The sequence below is a fragment of the Macrotis lagotis genome, chromosome X (assembly GCF_037893015.1).
Source record: "Macrotis lagotis isolate mMagLag1 chromosome X, bilby.v1.9.chrom.fasta, whole genome shotgun sequence".
In the NCBI taxonomy this organism is placed as follows: domain Eukaryota; kingdom Metazoa; phylum Chordata; class Mammalia; order Peramelemorphia; family Peramelidae; genus Macrotis; species Macrotis lagotis.
In genome coordinates, this window is record NC_133666.1 from 173950175 (window position 1) to 173972560 (window position 22386).

The 22386-nt window shown below is 36.5% G+C and overlaps 1 protein-coding gene across 9 annotated transcripts in view; it reads left to right on the forward strand.

The window, feature by feature from the left end:
- The window catches only part of AOPEP (aminopeptidase O (putative)), a 632574-nt gene that overhangs the window by 380289 nt on the left and 229899 nt on the right, over positions 1 to 22386 (forward strand). For all 9 annotated transcript variants that reach the window (XM_074201226.1, XM_074201227.1, XM_074201225.1 and 6 more), the window contains one exon: positions 5001 to 5107. In XM_074201226.1, the coding sequence (XP_074057327.1) occupies positions 5001 to 5107 (107 nt within the window). The remainder of the gene's footprint in view (positions 1 to 5000; positions 5108 to 22386) is intronic.

The window sequence follows — 22386 nt, forward strand, 5'->3', positions numbered from 1 at the left end:
TAGTTTTGGTTTTTGCAAGACAATCAGTATTAAGTGACTTGTCCAGGACCACATAGCTGGAAAGTGTGTCAAGTTTCTGAGCCCAAATTTGAACTCAGGTCCTCCTGACTCTATCCACTGTGCCACCTGACCCAAGGTCATTGAATTTGGCAGCTAAGAGATCACTAATAACTTTGGAAAGAGAAGATTCATTGGAATAGTGAGATCAGAAATCAGATACACCTATCATAGATGGTCTTTTCAAGGTGGTTAACCACAAAGAGCAGAAGAAGTAGATATAGAACTATAGTTAGCTAGGATAGAAGGATCAAATGAGGGAATTTTTGAGGATGGGAGAAATAAGAGTATGTTTGAAAGCAATAAGAAAGGGGCCAGGAGATAAGGAGAGATTGAAGAGAATTTATAGAGCAAGGATAATAGGGCAGGGGTGGGTGGGATTGGGTGAGGGGGAGATGAGCAGTCTTGGAGGAGATAGGATTGAATAGGATTGCTTGTACAAGTAGAAGGTTTTGCTTTCATAAGAATAAGGCCATCTCTTCATTTGAAATAGGTGGAGGAGATAATATCAGAAGGTATTTGAATATTAGAAGGTAAGGAGGAGGAGAGTAGGAGTTCATGACCTATGACCTCATTTTTTTCTGTAAAATATGAGGCAAGGTTGTCTATGGTAGACATTTTAGAATTTGTGATAAAGAAAACTGGGTATGATTTTATATGTTCCCTAGATTTTGGGAGAGCAGATTTCAAAGCATTCCAATAAAAACCAAGATATTTTAGATCTAATGAATTAAAATTCTACAGCTAAAATCAGCCAGAGAGAGAGAGAAAAATATTTCAAAATGAATTTCTGAAGATACCTCATGAAACAGTGCTAATGGGGAGATAAAAAATGATTTGGGGAGGGTGGTGTCTTAAGAGACTGATTTGGATTGTAGGGAACTCCTCAATTAACTTAAATTTTTAAAATTATGTACAAAAATTTGGAAGACCATGGAATGAAGGATGAATATAAAAGGATGATATGGTCAGGCAAGAATAGTGTTAGAAGATTACAGGTCAGAATGAGCTGAGACCAGTAAAGAAAGCTATGAGTAACAAAAATGAATTTATCTTTTTTTAAAAGCTCTATTAGGGAAAAAAGGATAGTAATTGACTGTTGAGGGGAGGTAGAATTGCTCAGTTCTTATTTTACTTCTATTTTCTTTGCTAAAGGATAATTGTCTTTAAGACTCAAAAGAACAGAATAAAAACTAATAGAGAATTAGAGCAAGCATCTCACCTCCCTGAATAATTGCAAGTTACCTGGCCAAGACCAATTACATCTTAGGGTATTATAACTGGTGGTTGTGATTTACTGAGTCACTATCATTTACTTTTGAAAGTTTGTGGGAAAAGTTATGTTTCAGAATTGGAAAGGGGAAAATAATGTTCAAATTTATACAAAAGGGAAAAAGTAGATTCTACAAAATACAAGTCAAGGGGCTTCAATTCCTGGCAAAATTCTAAAATCTTTTATTAAAGTGATAGTTAAAGGACATTTGGAAAATGATGTAGTAGTCAAAGATAGTAAAACTAGCTAGGGCCCAATTAGTATAAATAATGAATCCTTGGAGGAGTTAGTATGTATTTGTTCGTGTTATTTGAAGTTATAATTTTGTAAAATATAGTTATTGGTTTCAGCCCTATGAAAATATACAAGGTAAATGCAAATAATATGACCCCTTTAGGGGATTCATTATTTGCACTAATCAGGCCCTAGCATACATTAAGGATAATTTCTTTTTTGATAGGATTACTAGACTTAATAGATCAAGAGCAGACTACAGATATAGTTTAATTCAGTTTTAGTCAGGAATTTGGCAAAATCTCTCAGGCTTGTGGGAAAAGGGAGCATTGTGAGCTGAACAGATGGGATTCAGAACTGGTTGAATGCTATCAGTCATTGTTTGGATGTGATCTTAGAAGGAGGTCTCCAGGGTTATTTGTCAGAGATCTATACTTGGCCCTGGGCTATTTAATAATGTTTTATGGATGTTTATAAATGATTTGTATAAAGACATAAGTGATATGCTTATCAGAATTGTAGGTGACACAAAGCTGAAAGTGCTGGCCAATATGTTAAATGACATAATCAGAATTCAGAATGATCCTGTCAAGGCTAGAACAGTTGACCAGACCTACAAAGATGAGGATAATTATAAGTTTCATTTGAGTATTTTTTTTTAAAAAAAGAATCTGCTCCTCAAGAACAAGATATGGAAATGCAACTAAACAGTTTCTCTGAAAAAGATCTGAGGAGTTATTGAACTATGGACTCAGCATGTATCAACAGCGTGGCAGCCAAGAAAGTCAATTCTATCTCAGACTGCCATGAATAAGAAAGTGGCTAATGGTCCTCCTGTACTCTACTTTGGTCAGTTCACATCTGGAATATATATTTATTTTTGGGCTTCAGATTTTAAGAAAAATACTGAGAAACTGAATAGTATCCAGAAGGACAGATGGCATGGTGAAAGACTAACAGATGATGCTATATTCAATTTAGATAAGGGAAAGAGAAGACTTAAGGGGTTTGGGGGAATATGATATTCTTCAAGTATTTGATTATAATGGATAAATAGGGATTAAATTGGTTCTTCTGATCCTTGATAGTAGACTTGGGGAAAACGTCCAAGGAAAACTTCCTTGTAAGATACTGCTTTCTCCTCAGTAGAGATCTTTAGGTAAAAAGTCTGTTGACTATTCAGAAGGGTTAAGGTGGACATTCTTTTTTCAAGCAGTGGTTAAATTTGGTGACTTCTAAAACCTGTGGAGATGTCAGCAAAGGACTCCACCATTAGTTTCTGGAGGTCTTCTAAAACTGCCTGACACTTTTAGATAAGAGATAAAATGAAATGGTTCACCCAAAGAGGAAGTAAAGGCAAGTAAAGAACTATCTCACAATGTTTAAGAAAGCCTTTATAGGGACACTGGATTAAATTTAGAGCTACAAGAGATGGTTGAATTCAATCCTCTCATTTTAAAAATGTGAAAACTGAGACCGCACGAGGGAGTGACCTATGCAAAGTCAAACAGGTTATGAATGACAGAGCCAGACTATGACCCCACGTCCTCAAACTCTCCCTCACTAAGGAACTCTGTATGTTTTTCAGTAAGTGCCACAGTTCCCCTTTGAGCTCCATATAAGTGAATCTGTGGAGCAGGTGAAAGAGACAAACAACAAGCTGTGATGAGTAGTTGCTGGGGTGACACCAGGTGACATGATTTACTCTCTGCATCACAACTGGATTTTACTCCATATGGGTAGCACCAGACCTAAAGGACAAATTTCGCCTAAGAGATATTTGCAAAAACATTCCACTCTTTCTCTCTGTGTAATTGGCCTCTTTCTCCCTTAATCAGAACCCTTGGCCAGCTTTTCCTCTGCCCAGAGTGAGATGAGTAGATTTCCAGAGTCAGTGTTTATTTCCTGTAAAATAAAATGAAAACTGCTGAGATCCAAAGATAAAAGGAATTAAACCTTATATATTTTTTGAATCTTTATGCCCCTCTGGGAAGATACTGGTAACTCCATTAGGATGACCTTTCATACAAAAGATGGTGACACTGCCTAATTAACTAATCTCTTGCCTATTGTTGTGAATAAATTAGTAAGCATTTATTAAGGACTTACTATGTATGAGCTACCTGTTCTAGGTGCTGGAGATGCAAATACAATATAGTAAATCAGATGATCTCTACTCAAAGGAAACTTAGTCACCTATCCATTGACTTTTAGGGACAGACAACTAAATGTATTCTCAAAACTTCTTTCAAGTAATTATTATTATTACTTGTGGATTCATGCCCTTCATAGGAAGAAAGATGCCCTCTTTCTCTGTATTTGTCTCTTTTCCTCCCCTGGCCCAATTATTATTAATCTCTTTTAATTCTATTACTCTTTTACCATCTTCTCTCAGTATTGTACTTAAATGAAAGGGCCAGATTTGGCAAAAGCAGAGATAACATTTTGTCAAAGTTAATAGATAACAAATGTCCATTCTTGGACTGGGGGTTGGGGAACTTTTATTTCCAATGGTTTATAAAACAATAAGAAAATATTTGCCTCTAAATGTTGGGAATTTTTCCTTACCAATAGACAATTCTATTACCATCCATTAGCAAGATTATAAGTGTATAGCATAGTGTATCATAATGACTGCTGCAGAGGTTGAAGTAATGGGGCAGGGTGATAGAGCAGCCAGCCTTTTCCCATAATGAATGCAGGCAGTAAGAGTTCTCTGGTTTATATGCAAAAAAAATGTCTGGGTTTCATTAGCCAGTTCCACTGTAAACAGTTCTTCACAAAATGAGGTTTGGGAAAAGTCAAAAGGAAATGGAAGGGCCCTTCCCCACCTAATGCAGAAAGACAAAGCAAAGGAAAGGATGATGGAATAAGCCTATAAGTGGTATCTTTGTGTGTATGATGGAGTCACAAAGAGTCAGGCAAAGGATATTAGATACCTATGCCACATAGTCATCTCACTGATTGCTCATTCCTCAGGGGATAATAAAGTATTCCTATCTTGGTCCTCAGGCACAGGGGTTATAACTGCCTCTGGATTCAAGGCACTAAGAGGTTCCCTTCAGGCCTGCCTTATGCTATTTTAACTTTCCAATTAATAGGGTTGAAAAACAGGGAGATCCTGCCTTTGTCATCCTTAGTTTTCCTGCACTGGCTTAAAACAAAAGATATTCCATCAAAAAAAAGTATTGACCAGGGCAGCTAGTTGGCACAGTGGATAGAGCACCAGCACTGGAGTCAGGAGTACCTGAGTTCAAAGCTGGCCTCAGACACTTCATAATTACCTGGTTGTATGACCTTGGACAAGCCATTTAACCCCATTGCCTTGCAAAAAAAAAAATTATTGGCCAAGGATGGATGGGGATGGTTAGGAACACCAAAGAATGAATGGTTTGTTTTTTTTGATTTTGTTTTTTGGGGGATGTGTAATAAGCAGTTATCACGTGATGAAGCTAAGGAACTGCAAGAGTTGAAGGCTTTGCTTCGCTGGCACAGACTTCAAGATGAAGTGCAGAATTCCACAGAAGAAATGCAAGTGTTAAGGTAATAAAAAAAAAGATTATTGTGTAACTTTTTAATCTTTTTTCCCTTTCCCTCCTTTCCTTCCCCAAAGGATATCTCCAAGTCATCTGATAGATTTAATCAGATTTCCTTTTGAAATTAAATTGAGCTGGGTTACTCATCCTTTCTGTGATGTGATTTTTTTTTTTTATAAAAGCTTACAGTGTGGGGGTTTGTTATAAAATGCCTTTTGACATTTTCCTAGTGCCTCTGTTCAGGAAATAGTGAGAGGCTGCTTCCTGACCAATGCTCCTTGTTTGAGGTTCTAATAGTCACTTTATGTGGTGGTTAAAGAATAGGTTATGGAGGACTGGCAGCAACAAAAGAAAAAAATCTTTAGAAAAAATATTGATTCAAAAATAGGTTTAGTAATAACAGATGTTAGTTTCAATAGGGCATTTTGTCTTGGATGGCTCCCAGCAGAAACCAGAGTTTAGGCTTCTGCTCACCTCCTGTTTAGTTCTGACCAACAGGATTCCACATTTTCTTTTTCTAGATTGCCCTAGCTTCTTTGATCAGATAAGGATTGCCTCTCTTCTCTTTCCCTTTCATCTCTAAGTTTTCATTTCCTTCAGTAGAATTAGATGCCGGACAGATAGACAGTCATCTGAGAGTCTCTGTCTTTGGCTAGAAATGCTGAGAGGCAGCCAGAGACCTTTCTCACTCTCTCTCTAAGGTGGCTGTGGTTGCCCTGATAGCAAGAATAGCTGACCCAGCTTTCTGGTCCAAGGTTGTGTGGGCTAAATTCAGTGATCAGAATTTGTAGAGTGTGGACAGGACCAAATGTTTAATCTTAATTTCTTTTCTGTTTTATAACAGTCTCATTGACATTGACAAGGCAAATTTAGCAAAGGCCCTTTCCTACTCTCCCCAACTCACAGAAGCCCCACTGCTTTTAACCTTTTTCAACAAACCTATTCTCATTTCTCTATAGCACTTATTTTGTTGCATTGTACTCAAGAAACAAAAGTAGAGAACCTAGTGCCTCATCCAATTTTGACTTTTGAGATAAAATGAAAGGATCAACCTTTGAATTCTGTTGTAGGGTGTGGTGAGTCCATGCTCATTCCATGGGAATTCAGGCATAATTTGCAAGAAAATTCAGCCCTTCCTGGTTCTTTTCATTCTTACATTTGAGTTTGAGACAGAGCTCTGAATTTTACTAGACTAGTGACTTTAGGCAAAGTCATTTAAAGTCATTTTGAGTTTCAGTTACCCATTTGTAAATATGGAGACAATAATACCTATCTCACAAAGTTTTTAAAACTGTCAAATGAAATAATGTATGTAAGGTGCTTTATAAACCTTAAAATTATATAAATGTCAAGTTATTATCTACTTATTTTAAATTTAAACTAGGAACATAGGTCTTTTTAGTAACAAATTAACTGGACCTTTGTTGTAGCAGTGTTCAGGAATAGTTTTTGTATGCAGTTATTTTGTTTTTCTTGATGTCTATGGGTTTTCTTTTGACAAAGATACTCATGAGTTTGCCATTTCCTTCTCCAGTGGATCCATTCTTCCGGCAATCAGAGGTCAAGTAATTTGCCTAGAGTCATACAACTAGTTAGTGTGTGAAGTTGGTTTTGAATTCAGGTCTTCCCCACTCCAGATCCAGTGCTCTATCCATTGAACTACCAGTTGCTTCTATACTACAATATCATGAGCTGTTTTAGAAAGATTTAATTAAAAGCATCATAGAAAGTGTATTTAAGATGTATTATTTTCAATAAGAAATGGGCATAAATTCATTACAGATCTTATGATTTGCCCTCATTTCAAAACAACTGTCCCAGCTCCTGAGGACTACCTTGTGAAGAATCAGAAAGTTGCCAGAAATAAAAATCAAAACAGCATCAATTAGTGATGTGTACATGTGCATGTATCATGGAACCAGAACAATCCTTGCTCAGTGGACTTCATGTTTAGTGTAATGATTTTAGGTCATTGTAGTCATACAAATACAACTTGAACTCTCATATCCTTTACTAATAAAGCAGGAACTATTAATCAAATGTCATAGCTTAATTGGGACAGAGTAGCAAATAAAAGGAAATAAAGAGCTGAAGAGTCTTACAGATCCTGTGGTACTAGTCCCTGGATAAGTGATAATTTAGAATTTTTCTTGGCTGATATACTCTCTATCTGCCAGTACCTAGCTGAGCTTCCTTGTTCCATTCTATCTTCATAGCTGCTATGATTGCCTCCAAAGTTACCACTTTGGACTTTTTTTCAGAATAGTTGCTGTTGTCCTTTGCTTCTAGGCTTCCTCTGCACTAGGCTAAAACCCTCATCTTTGTTTGGGTGATTCCTTCCTTAAAGGGTATGTTATTGCTCTTTTTGTGAGACTGCCAACCTAAAACATTAGCCTAGGGCTAATCAACAAGTTTCGTCTCTTTTATTAGTTATTCTCCAGAACTTGGAAAAGAATCCCTCAAAAAAAAAAAAAGATCATTTTCTCCCCACACTTTATCTCTCTCTCTTCTCTCCCTAATCTTCTACTCCTCTGAGAATTCCTGAGAGATCTTTTGATATTTAGATTGGGGTAAGGAAATTCCTTTCAACTCCTATCTGGCTCCTAGCCAGGGTCACATAAATTACCTTAGATTTCCAGGGTTATGCAAATTAACCTATAACTTGAACCAGCCTTAAAGAGGCAGCTAGCTGTGTTAAAGGGTTCAGCAGATTTTTGCTCTGCATTCCTGTAGTTTTGCCTACTTAGGTTGTGGTGTGTGTATTTGCAGATACATAAATATTCCCATATATATATATATATATATGTATATATATATATATATATATATATATATATATATTAAACCCTAAGGAAGAATCCCATTGAAAGATGGATAATATCTTCAACAAGGATTCTACTTTTTCAAAACAAATTAAAATTTTTAAATGACATTTATGGGGGGAAAGTGATTAAAGTTTTTGGCATATATAAAAATTGGCATTTGTTTTAGGCAAGAATTAATGCAAAGTATGGAGAACAGACTTCTTTGAAAGACCCAGCCTCTCTGTTGCTCCTCCTAATTCAAATTAATGCATTATTCATTATCATTTATTAAGGGTCTATTATGTGTTAGGTACTGAAGAATGTTTCCTTGATTCACCAAAACCCCTTCCTGTCTTTAAGGCAGTGGGAAGGTTCAATGAATAGAGTGCAGGACCTGGAGTCAGGAAAACCTGAGTTCAAATTTGACCTCAGATATTTGCTAGTTGTGTGACCCTGAGTAAGTCACTTAATCTCTCTATGCCTCAGTTTCCTTATAGGATAATAACAGTTTGTATATCACAGGGTTATTTTGAGGATATAATTGGATATGATTATAAAGTACTTAGGACAATATCTGTTAGTCCTATATAAATGTGATGGTGATGATGATTAAAAAACATTTTGTAAATCTTTAAGTGCTCACTTGTAAGTTCTAGTTATTTATTATTATTATTATTATTATTATTATTATTATTATTATTATTATTATTATTATTATTATTATTAGGCTTACTCTTCCATTAAACATTTTGTTTGTGTCTGACTCTGTGACCCCAGTTGGGATTTTCTTGGCAAAGATACTTGGAATGGATTTGCTATTTCTTTCAACAATTCATTTTACAGATGAGGAAACTGAGGCAAGCACAGTTAAGTGACTTTCCCAGGATCTCACAGGTATTAATGAAGTGTCCAAGGTTGGTTTTGAACTCAGGAAGATGAGTGTCTTTGATTTCCAGACCCTGAATTCTATTCACTGTGCCACCTAGCTGCCTCCCACCTCACCCCCCCCAATTCAATTTCATTCTATTAAAAATATTTATTGATAGAAATAATAATAGCAATAGCTTTTACTTAGATAGTACTTTGAGGTACAACTGCCTTGTGGTGTAAATAGCTTGGGCATTTTTACCATTTTTTACAGATGAAGAAACTGAAGTGAAGCCCTAATCATTTGTAAGAACTTTCTGAAGCAGCCAGGTGATGCAGTGGATAGAGCACTGGTCCTGGAATCAGGAGGATTTGAGTTCAAATTTGGCCTCAGACACTTAATAATTATCTAGCTATATGACCTTGAGCAAGTTACTCAACCCCAATGCCTTGCAAAAAAAAAAAAAAGAGAAAAAAACCAAGGACTTTCTTCTGGAGACCACACAGATAATAATAAGTAAAAGGACCCTGGTTCTGAGGCTAAATCCAGTGTTTTTTCTCCTATCCCAACCTTTTCTCTTCTTAAGTGCTTTGGGTGGCTATATAGAACATTAAATTCTTTTGTCTACAAATAAGGACAAACAGGGAAAGCCCTGGGCAAAATTGTTAAATCAGTAAAGTTTGTTCTAGTATCTCCAGATTCCCCCTCTAGGTTTACTTTCCCCACACCTAGTACCATGAGACATTCATGGTTTCTAATCCCCTCCATCAAAACCAGAAAGGGTCTGATAGTGTCATTTATGTTTTTACAGGAACCTCTTTCCCATAACTGTTCAGTCTCCCAATCATGTCATTTTTCCTTTCAACCCCTAGTACAGAAAGGAAGACTTTTTAAAAGAATTTTATGTAGAGACTTGCACTTTCTCCAGGTAAATAGATAATCAAAAGAATCACTTGCCAAAACTTTGGAAAAGAAGGGTGAGGCAAGGAATAGGGAATAGGCGGAGTACTTTAGGATTCTCTCTATTTAAGGAAGGAATTATGGAGGGGCCTATTGCAAATGTTTCCAGCTGTGGGGTCTGAAGTCAGGAGCAAAGAAGTCTGATTGAAAGGCCAAGATCTTATCCCAGGTCTTTTGTATGATGACAGTTAAGGTTTGGAGTATTTAAGAAAGCAGTCAACATTGGTATTGCTAATATGTAGAGATGCAACAGAATAAAAAGAGAAAAAACCAAAACTCCACTCTGACTATTTAAAAGTAACACTAATTATAATAATGAAAACAAAACGGCCTATTTTTATGCCTGATTGCCGTGGAGCATGATTGTGCATATCATTTAATACATGTCAGCTTAAATTTGGTTTTAGTTTTATTTTAGCCATGATCCTTATAAATGCATGCTCAGTTTTCATAAATCATCTAGCATGACCACCTACTCACAGCTTAAAAACATTAGAAGGAATATTTACTTCTTAATTATTAAAGATGTTTTTTGCCCACACCTCAACCCTGATGTTCTCCCTAGGCTTTTCCTCATGTACCCTGCCACCAGGACAAAATCAGGGCAAAATTGTCAAGAAGTTAAAGGTTTCCTTCCTTGAATACCATATCTAATAAGAATTACTTTATATATTTCAGCCCTTCAGAACTCTGTTTTCCCAGCTTATCCAACAAACTAATTCCTGTAAATTATGTGACTGAGAAGGCCTTAATGATTTTACCCTTCCTGGGGAGCAAAGTATTGAGTTGGGGATTCAACCCATCCTTATGAAAAAAATCTAGTTTCTAGATTTCAGTCTTGTAACAACCCTCTGACCCTTTTTCTATTACTGTTTGGTCATTTCAGACTCTAAATGACCCCAATGGGGTTTTTATTGGCAGAGACACTGGAATGTTTTGCCGTTTTCTTCTCCTACACATTTTACAGATGAGGAAACAGAGGCAAACAAGGTTAAGGTGATTTGCTTTGGGTCACAGAGCTAGTAAGTGTCTAAGGCCAGATGTGAACTCTGGAAAATGAGTCTTAACTACAGGTCAAGCACTCCATCCACTGTACCACCCAGCTGCTCTGGGATACTCACTTCCTTCCCTAAAGCTCCAGGGTTGAAGTTATTTACTTTCTCTGTCAGAAAGGTACTTTCTCTGTTAGATGAAGAAGCACCCTTTTTGAGTGTAGAAAATGTCTGTGTCTGAGGTAGGTTTTGAATCCAGACCTTCCTGTTTTAGAGGCCACCTTCCTTTTTGCTCCGCTATATGGCTTCTGCATTCTCTTTTCTTTCTGGGAGCCATGTTTGTATTTTGACCCTTCAAAATCTCAATGCAAAAGAGTGACAGCTAGTGGAAATTTCAGTCATTATGGGCAAATTGACGATGTGGGGTTGTGGGGAAACAACTCCTCAACTACATAACTAGGAGATCACTTACTCATGATAGGTCAGAACTGTGCTTCTGTTCCTTCTCCTGCATTGTTTAGCTTTTGCTAGTGTTCTAGCTGGTGTTTCTTTGAAACTCTCAGCAAGCTCTTCTTTTTACAAAAGACTTGACTAATAGGCATCTCAGAGGAAGCACCATGACTCCCCCCAGCCCCATTCACTAGTGCCTGTCCAGATCTTTTTTTTTCTTTTTACTTCTGTGTCTCCTTTTTAACTTCTTTCTGAAGTATATTCTGACAGGCCCAGCAGGATCTAAGAGCTTACTGCTGCTTATTGTATGGTCTAAAGTAGTTCTCCATTGATTTTATTGTTTATGCCCTATTATCCTTTCCCTTTTCATTCTACATTCATTGTTCAAGTGGAACCCATGCTGAGAAGAGCCTTAAAATATATCATGCTAAAAAGACACTTACAAAGCAAGTTTAATATCTGGCATATGGTTTCCCCTTATATAGCTGCTGTCAAGGTTCACATAATTCTATATAAATCTATCTTTCCCAGCCTTCTAAGAGAATGCTTCATGTATTGACCACATACACATCAACTAATACTAGGGAAAGAAAATCTAATTATTTAATTTTGCCCTTTGGCATAACTACAATACATATTCCAGAAAAGAAACATTGTTTGAAGATATTTGACATATAAGTTTCATAAGTTTTATTAAAAATATTGAGGAAAATTATCATGAAAGCTTCCTGCCAACCTTTCTTTTACATACAGTTTCCATCCATTGAATATTTTTCATTGGTTTCACTTATAACTTTGTGAGACTATAGCAGCAGCCTCCCCAACTCAAATTTTGATCTATCTGTATTTTTCATCCCATGAGTGAGAAGGTACCTAATGCATAAAGTAAACCCTGGAAAGGCAACTAGGTGGAACAATAAATAGCAAACAAGATTTCAAATCTAGCCTCAGATGCCTGCATGATTGTGGGCAAGTCATTTAAGCTCTGTCTTCTTTTGTTTCCTGATCTGTAAAATATGGATGATAATAGTATCTGCTCTCCAAGGTTGGTTTTTTTTTATTTTTTTGAATTTATTTTTAATTCTCATTTTGTACAAATGTTTTTTTTACATTAATAAAATATTCTTGTTTACAAGTAAACAAAATACCCCTCCCCCATGAATATAGATAGGCTTGCTTGGGCAAAAAAAGTAAAGGGGAGAGGAAAAAAATTAAAATTAAAAAAAAATAATAGTAATAATTGTAGGTATGGCCAGGTGGCACAATGGACAAAGCACCAGCCCTGGAGCCACAAGCACCCGAGTCCATATCCAGCCTCGTAAACCCAACAATCACCCAGTCATGTGACATGCAAGCCACCCGATCCCCACTGCTCTGCAAAAACCAAAAAGAAGAAAAAAAAAGACCCAAAATAAAATAAAATAGTAATAATAGTAGGGGTGGCTGGGTGGCAGACAGAGCATTGGCCCTTGAGCCAGGAGCACCTGGGTCCAAATCTGGCCCCAGACACCCAAAGATCCCCCTGCTATGTGGCCCCAGGCAGGCCACCCAGCCCCACTTGCCCTGCACCCTCCCCCAAATAATAATAACAAAAAATGTGCTTCAGTCTTTGTTCCAACACCAATAACTCTGTCACAGGTGGATCACATTCTTTATGATAAGTCCATAACAAAAGTTACTTCCATATTTTTCCAACGTTGCCATTGCTGATTGCAACTCCCTCCTTTCTTATTTCTCCACTACCATGTACTATATTTTCTCTCTCCTTTCACTCTGACTCTGCTGTAAGGTCACTGAGTGGCGCAGCAGACAGATCCCTGGTCCTGGGGCCAAGAAGCCCTCTGCCCCCATACCATCCCTTAGGCCCAGAATCCACCTGGCCCTATGGTCCTGGGCAGGCCTTCCAATCCCAGCCCCTTGCAAGAAGTAAAAAAGAAAATGTGTTATATCTGACCACTCTCCCCCCATGGTCCATCCTCTCCTCCTTTATTCACATCCCCACCCCTTTCCCCCTGCTCCCCCCTCCTTCTTACTCCAGATGTCTATACCCCATTGAGTATATTTGCTGTTTCCTCTCCTAGCCATCTCTGATGAGAGTAAAGGTTCCCTCATTCCCCCTTGCCTCCCCCCTTCCATATCATTGCAATAGCTCATTGTAATAAAAAAAATCTTATTATGTGAAATATCTTGAACTATTCCCCCTTTTTTCTTTCTCCCATTTCATTTCCCCTTTTTTCCTATTGACTCCATTTTTACACTGTATTTTATCTTCGAATTCAGCTTTCTCCTGTGCTTCAACTATAAAAGCTCCCTCTACCTGCTCTATTAACTGAGATGGTTCATATGAATATTATCAGTATCATTTTTCTATCCATGCAGTTCATCCTCATTAAGTTCCTCATATTCCCCCCCTCGCCTCCAATCTCCATGCTTCACCTGAGTCCTGTATCTGAAGATCAAACCTTCTGTTCAGCTCTGGCCATTCCAAAAGAAACATTTGAAATTCCCTTGGTTCATTGAAAGTCCATCTTTTTCCCTGGAAGAGGACATTCAGCCTTGCTGGGTAGTTCATTCTTGGCTGCATTCTAAGTTCTTTTGCCTTCTGGTATATTGTATTCCAAGCCCTACAAGCTTCCAATGTAGTTGCTGCTAAGTCCTGTGTGATCCTGACTGCAGCTCCACAATATTTAAACTGTGTCCTTCTGGCTGCTTGTAATATTTTCTCTTTGACTTGGGAGTTCTGGAACTTGGCTATAATATTCCTAGGGGTTGGTTTTTTGGGATTTCTTTCTCTGGGGGATCGGTGGATTCTCTCCATTTCTATTTTGCCCTCTGCTTCTAAAATATCAGGGCAATTTTCCTGTGGTAATTCTTTGAAAATGATGTCAAGGCTCTTTTCCTGATCATGACTTTCAGGTATTCCAATAATTTTTAAATTATCTTTCCTAAGTCTGTTTTCCACATCAGTTGTTTTTTCAATGAGATATTTCACATTTTCTTCTAATTTTTCATTTTTTTGGTTTTGAAGTATTGATTCCTGATTTCTGGTAAATTCATCAGTCTCCCTGAATGCTATTCTTTATCTGAAGGATTTGTTTTCCTCAGAGAGTTTTCTTATCTCTTTTTCCATCTGGACAATTTTGCTTTTTAAAGCATTCTTCTCCTCAGTTATTTTTTGAACTGTTTTATCCATTTGACCTCAGCTGGTTTTTAACATGCTATTTTCTTCAGCATTTTTTTTTGGATTTCCTTGACTAAGCTGCTGACTTCATTTTCATATTTTTCCTGCATCTCTCTCCTTTCTTTTCCCAGTTTTTCTTCCAACTCCCTCATTTGATTTTCAAAGTCTTTTTTGAGCTCTATCATAGCCTGAGCCCAATTTCTGTTTTTCTTGGAGTCTTTAGATGCAGGAGCTTGTGCTTCCTCATCTTCAGACTGAGTATTTTGATCCTTCTTGGGCTAATTTGCAAAATATTTCTCAATAGCCTTCCTCTTATTTCTCTGCTTGCTCATTTTCCCAGCCTGGGCCTGGTTTTGGGGTGCTTCCTGAGCTTTGGGGACACTCCCACAAGGGTCTCAGTATGTGAGGCTCTGTCCTCCCTCCTGGTCTGTGAATGACCATAAGTGCCCCCCTCTGCCATGGGGCCAAGGTGGGGGGGCCCTGTTGTTCTATGGGGGGGCCTAGATTGGGATCAGGATCTGAATGTGGTCAGAGCCCCAGAGTCCTGTTCCAGGGGCAGAGGACAGAGCTCTGTAGTCTCTCTTCACTCCCCTCCCTCAGCCCAATGGGCTCATGCCCTGGGGGCTCCTGCTTACTGGCCCCACCTGCTTCTGTTTCCTGGATCAGGGCTGGGGAAAGAGGATGCTGCTTGCTGTGTGCCCTGAGGGCTGGGCTCCAGGTGCTTGCTCTGGCAGAGGTCCTCCTCTGTTCCCCCACTTTGTGCCTGGTGCTCCCTGGGGTGCAGCTCAGGAGACTCCCCCGCTGCTGTGAGCTGTGACTCCCAGTGCCCTGGGGCTGCCTCCTGGAGACTGAAGTTCTTTGGCTCTGGCGGGCCACCCCTCTGACAGGCCGCCTCTCTGATCCCGGGAGCAGAGCCTTTCTGCTCTTTTCCAGGTTACCTTGATTAGGAGAACTGCCTCAATGGGTCCCTTTGTAGGTTCTGTCTCTCGAAAGTTTAGTTAGAGTCCTTAGCTTATGAGTTTTATCAGAGAGCTCCTAAGACTGATCCCTTCTTGTCGCCATCTTGGCTCCGCCCCCCTCTCCAAGGTTGTTTTAAGGATAAAAGGAAACACATTTCTAAAAATGTTTTGCAAATCTTAAAGTACTATATAAATGATCACTCCTTAATAATCGTAGCTAACATATGCTTCCTTTATGCTCAGCACTGTAGTAAGAATTATTATTCCATTTTCTAGAAGAAGAAACTTGGGCCAAAAAAAGAGGTTAAATGACTACTCAGGGTTTCACAGTTAGTAAGTTTCTGAGGTTAGATTTGAATTCGTCTTCCTGACTCCAGACTCAGCACTCTATCTATTGTGTACACCTAGCTGCCTCATTTATTATTATTTCTATGATTATTTTCTTCATCTGAAATATGTAGATAATACTATTTGCACTGCCTTTGACATATTGTGGTTGAGAGAAAAGCATTTTATAAGTCCTTCATTTCTATGTTATTTATTAGAATTATTAGATAGCTATAATAATCACACAATCAAGAAGTATTACATAACTTATTATGTGTCCAATATGGTACTGTTAATGTGTTTTTAACTTGGGGAGAAAGAAGGGAACATAATATGTTGATATTACTCAAAGCAATATGGAAACAATATGAAATAATCAAGTGTTAGGTGGTATTATGCTAAGCAAAAAGATGATCAGAGGTTGAGTTTATTTAGGGAGAATTTCCTAGAGGAATTTGGTTTCCTTTGGGAAAAACAGTAACAAAGCATTGGTGGAGGACAAAGAATAACATAAATAAAGGCATGATAAAGATGCAAAAACCTAAAAAAAACCCAAAACAATACTTCATTTGTGTTCAGCACTGTGGTAAGCACTTTTCTTATTCCATTTTCTAGAAGAAAAAATTGAGGGAAAAGAAGAGGTTAAATGACTGCCCAGGGTCCCAGAGTACTTTCTTTATAATTTATAGTCTTTTTTTTGGCAAGGCAATGGGTTAAGTGACTTTCCCAAGGTCACACGGCTAGGTAATTATTAAGTGTCTGAGGACATATTTGAACTCAGGTCCTCATGACTCCAGGGCCCATGCTCTATCCACTGCCCTACCTAGCTGCCCCTACAACTTACAGTCTTAAAGAATCTCCTAGAACACTGAAAAGTTAAGTTATTAGCTCCAGTTCATTAATTATTATTATTATTATTATTATTATTATTATTTTTGTTATTTTAGGTTTTTTGTAAGGCAAACGGGGTTTAGTGGCTTGACCAAGGCCACACAGCTAGGTAATTATTAAGTGTCTGAGACCGGATTTGAACCCAGGGACTCCTGACTCCAGGACCGGTGCTTTATCCACTGCGACATTTAGCCAGCCGCTCCTAGAACTTTATTTCTTTAAGGAAAATTAGAGGGTAGAATATAATTGAAGAGAATGAACCTAAAAGAAATGGATATAATTGGGTCTTGTCTCTCAGTTGAAGAGATCCAAGATCATATCACTATGTTTGAGACAAAGAGGCCTGAAAAAAAAAAAGCAGGGGTTAAAGTTAACTTTACCTTTAAGTGGTTCATTATACTATGACTCACTTTAATAGTGAGGTGGTAAGGGCCTTGTCTAATGAGGGCATCATAAACTTCGAAGACCTGAGACAATGTCTCTCTGTTCCTTATAATCATTTGTAAAGTTCTTGATGAGACCTCCAGAGCCTCCCAGTACTTAGAGATCTTCAAGATATTTACAGTTAATTAGATCTGCATCTTGTGCTTCACTTAACAAGGGATTAAGTACCCTGGGTAGGAGTTGGGGGTAAAGTGTGAAAGAAAATAGGCCTGGGGAGAGGGGCACAAATACTTCAAGAAGTGATATGGCTTTGGATGATACTTTGGCTCATGAGGAACTCTATGTATACTTGAAAGATACTTGAAAAGGGGGGTAGAGTAAAAAATGTTTATAATTTGATTCAATTTGAGTCAGTGCTGCTTATCAAACAATGAAGTAAATAATCTGAGATACCTTGGTAACAATAGGAGTTTATCAAGCAATCAAATAATTGAACTATGTTTGATGATACCTGTTTAATAATATTAGGGCACCAAGGGAAGAGACACAAAGATTTAAAATTTTAGAGGGAGAGAAGGGAGAATGTGAATGCTGAATAAATCCATTCAATAGATTTAGCCCAATAAGGGAATAATATACAATCTTACTTGGGTTTAAAAATCTAACTTAATCTACAGGGAGATGGGGACAGGGAATAGTATATATAAGGGAAGACTGATAAAAGGGAAGGGAAGGTAAACTGAAAGATAAATTCCTAAAAGAAAAGTCAAAGGGGAAAGGTAGTAAAATTTTGGTGAGGAAGAATAAGAGAAAAGAAAGAGATAAGGATAACTGAAGAAAGCATAGCTGGAAATATAGAATTAGTAAACTTAACTATAAATGTGAATGGGATGAAGTATCCCATAAAATGGAAGTGGATAGCAGAATGGATTAAAAACCAAAATCCTACAATATGTTGTTTACAAGAAACACTTTTGAAGTAGAGAGATACATACCAGATAAAGGTAAAAGGTTGGAGCAAAATATATTATGCCTCAGTGGAAGTAAAAAAAATCTGGGGTAGTGGTCCTAATCTCAGACAGAGTAAAAGCAAAAATCAATCTCATTAAAAGGGACAAGGAAGGAAACTACATCTTAAAAGGCACCATTGGTAATGAAGCTATACCATTACTAAATATGTATGCACCTGGTGGTATAACATCCAAATTTCTAGACAAAAAACTGAGTGAATTACAAGGAGAAATAGACAGAAAAACTTTAATAATGGGAGACCTTAACTTCCCTCTCTCAGAACGAGGTAAATCTAAAAACAAAATAAACAAGAAGAAAGTGAAGAAGGTGAATTAAATCTTATTAAACTTAGATATGATAGACCTCTGGAGAAAACTTAATGGGGATAGAAAAGAATATACCATTTTTTTCCAGCAGTACATAGTACCTTCACCAAAATTGACCATTAAAATCAGATGCAGAAAGGCAGAAATAATAAATGCACACTTCTCAGATCATGATGCAATAAAAATTACATGTAATAAAAGGGTCAAGGAAAGATAAACCAAGAACTAATTGGAAATGAAATAACTTTATCTTAAACAATGGGTGGATCAAATAGCAAATAATAGAAATAATAATTTTGTCCAAGAAAATGATAATAATGAAACATCATACCAAAATTTATGGGATGCAACAAGCGCAGTTTTTAGGGAAAACTTTTTATCTCTAGGCCTGTATGAATAAATAGAGAAATAGGAGATCAATGAATTGGGCATGCAACTAAAAAAGCTAGAAAAAAAAGAACAAATTGAAGATCCCCAATTAAATACCAAATTAGAAATTCTGAAAATCAAGGGAGAGATTAATAAAATGGAAAGCAAGAAAACCATTGATCTCTTTCTTAAATAAAACTAAGAGTTGGTTTTATGAAAAAGCCAATAAAATAAACAAACCTCTGGTTAATCTGATTTAAAAAAAAAAGAAAGAAGATAACCAAATTATCAGTATCAAAAATGAAAAGGTGAACTAACCGCCAATGAGGAAGAAATTAAAGAGATAATTTGGATGTACTTTGCCCAACTGTATGCCAATAAATTGGACAATTTGAGTGAAAATGGATGAATAGTTACAAAAATACAAACCTCCCAGATTAACAGAAAAGGAAATAAATTACTTAAATAACCCCATCTCACAAAAAGAAATTGAAGAAAACATCAATAAACTCCCTAAGAAAAAGTCTCCAGGTCCAGATGGATTTGCAGGTGAATTCTACCAAACATTTAAGGAATAATTAATTCCTATTCTACATAAACTATTTTAAAAAATAGGAGAGAAAGGAGTTCTGCCAAACTCCTTTTATGGCACCAACATAGTACTGATACATAAACCAGGAAGAACCAAAACAGACAAAGAAAATTATAACCCAATCTCCCTAATGAATATTGATGCAAAAATCTTAAAAAAATTTTAGCAATGAGACTACAGCAAGTTATTACCAAGATAATATACCATGATCAGGTTGGATTTATACCAGGCAGACAGGGTTGGTTCAACATTATGAAAACACTCAACATAATTAAACATATCAATAGTAAAACCAACAGAATTCATATGATTATCTCAATAGATTCTGAAAAAGTCTTTGATAAAATATAAAATCCATTCCTATTAAAAACACTAGAAAGTTTAGGATAAGTGGAATTTTCCTTAAAATAATAAAAAGTATCTATCCAAAACTATCAATAAATATTTTATTTAATGGGAATAAACTCAGAGCATTTTCAGTAAATTCAGGGATGAAACAGTGAAGCCCATTATCACCATTATTATTCAATATAGTATTAGAAATGCTAGCAGTAGCAATTAGAGAAGAAAAAGAAATTGAAGGAATCAGAATTGTTAATTAGGAAGCAAAACTTTTACTCTTTGCAGTTGATATGATGGAGAACCTGAGAACTTAGAGAACACAAGAAAATCATCCAAAAAATTCCTTGAAACAATTAACAAATTTAGCAAGGTAGCAGGATCTAAAATAAACCCACATAAATCATCAGCATTTCTATATATGAATAACAAAGACTATGAACAAGGTATAGAAAGAGAAATTCCAATTAAAGTAACAATTATAAAACTCCTCATCCAAATACGGTCAGATCTAAATAATTGGAAAAAATGGTAAATGCTCATGCTTAGGTAGAATAATAAATAATAAAAATGACAATTCTACCCAAATTACTTATTCAGTGCTCTACCAATCAAACTCCCAAATACTTTACTGAACTAGAAAAAAATAAGTAACAAAATTCATCTGAAACAACAAAAGAGTAAGAATAGCAAGGGAACTGATGGGAAAAAAATGTAAAGAAAGTGGTGTAGCTCTACTAGATCTAAAACTATATTATAAAGTGGCAGTCATCAAAACTGCCTGGTACTGGTTAAGAAATAGAGTAATGCTTCAGTGGATTAGGATAGGTTCAGAAGAAACTGCAGTAAATGACTATGGAAATCTACTATTTGACAAACCCAAAGGATAAGAACTCACCATTTGACAAAAATTGTTGGGAAAACTGTATGGCAAAAACTAGGCATAGATCCACATCTCACACCCTATACCAAAATAAGTTCAAAATGGGTACAGGATTTAGACATAAAGAACGATACCATAGATAAATTAATAGATCATAAAATACCCTATCTATCTGATCTATGGAAAAGGTATAAATTTATGACCAAACAAGAATTAGAGCACATTATAAACTGCAAAATGAATGATTTTGACTATATTAAATTAAAAAGTTTTGCACTAATAAAATCAATGCTGCCAAAATTAGAAGAAAAGCAGAAAGCTTGGAAACAATCTTCACAACCAGGAGTTCTGGTAATGGTCTGATTTCTAAAATATATAGAGAATTGCATCAAATGTATAAGATCACGTCATTCCCCAATTGATAAATGGTCAAAGGATATGAACAGTTTTCAAACGAAGAAATATATAATCATATGAAAAAAAAAATGTTCCAAATCACTATTAGAGAAATGCAAATTAAAACAACAATGAAGTATCATCTCGCACCTATTAGAATAGCCTAGATGACAAAAAAGGCAAGATGATCAATGTTGGAGAGGTTGTGGGAGAATTGGGATATTGATGCATTGTTGGTAGAGTTGTGAATGGATCCAACCTTTCTCAAGAGCAATACAGAACTATGCCTAAAGAGCAGAAATTCCAATTCTAGGTCTATATCCAGAAGAAATTATAAAAAATGGGAAAAATACTACACATTCCAAAATATTCATAGCAGCCTTTTTGTAGTGGCAAAGAATTGGAAATTGAAGGGATGCCCATCATTTGGGGAATGGCTAAACGAATTATGGTACATGAATACTATGGAATATTATTGTTCTGTAAGAAACCATAAATGGTTGGATTCTAGAGAATCATGGAATGACTTATGGGATCTGATGCTAAGCGAAGGGAGTAGAGTCAAGAGAATAATGTACACATCAACAACATTATGAGATGAACAGCCTTGATGGAAGCAACTCCTCTTGACAGTCCAGAGAGGACAACTGTATTAAACTAGTTATGGACTATATTATCCCCAACCAGAGGAAGAAAACCAAAACAAAATACACAGGGAAAAAAAACACCCCTACCAAATCTATTGAATACTTTATAAAAAAACATCTCTTATATATTTCTTTCCCTTAATCCTAACTCCTCATGCCAAAAATTACTAATTTGTAAAAATGTTTAATAAAATATGTATGTAAAATACTAACCTGACTTTTTCCTACTGAGGGGAGGGGGATAGGAAGGAAGGGTGGAGGGAAATTTTGTAACTTGAAAATATGCATATACAAATGGATGAAAATTTTAAAAATAAATAAAATAAAATAAGATCCTGAGGAATTGTAACATCCCAGAGAGCTGTAAATTTACAATGGTCTTAAATCTTCCATCTTCAATCTCTAAATCTTTAATAATTGGCAACACAACCTCCCTCCCATTAATAGTTTTAATAATAGTGATAATAGCTGACTTTTATATAATGCCACCATTTACTGTGTGGCAAGCTTTATGCTAATTGTTTTACAATTATCCTTTCATTTGATCCTCACTACAACTGTGGTAGGCAGGTCCTAGACTGAGGCAAACAGATAAATGAAAAAGTATGTATTAAATGATTACTAAGTGCCAAGAATTGAAAAAGGACTGAGGATACTAGGAGGAAAAACCAAGATAGCCTCAGGGTCTTCTCACTTGGTATTTTAAAAAACAAACTTGTAAAAGTGTGATGTTAAAGGGAGAGTTCTACCCAACAGGCTAATTCCTCCAATCTATGTTGTATAATGATGTTGATGTAATTCAGCCAAAATCTGTCTAATTTCCTTTATCTGTGAATGTGTTTCTTTAAGATGATTTAGCAGATTTACCATGGTTTCCTTTGATGTTTTTTGTACTTTTGGGTGATTT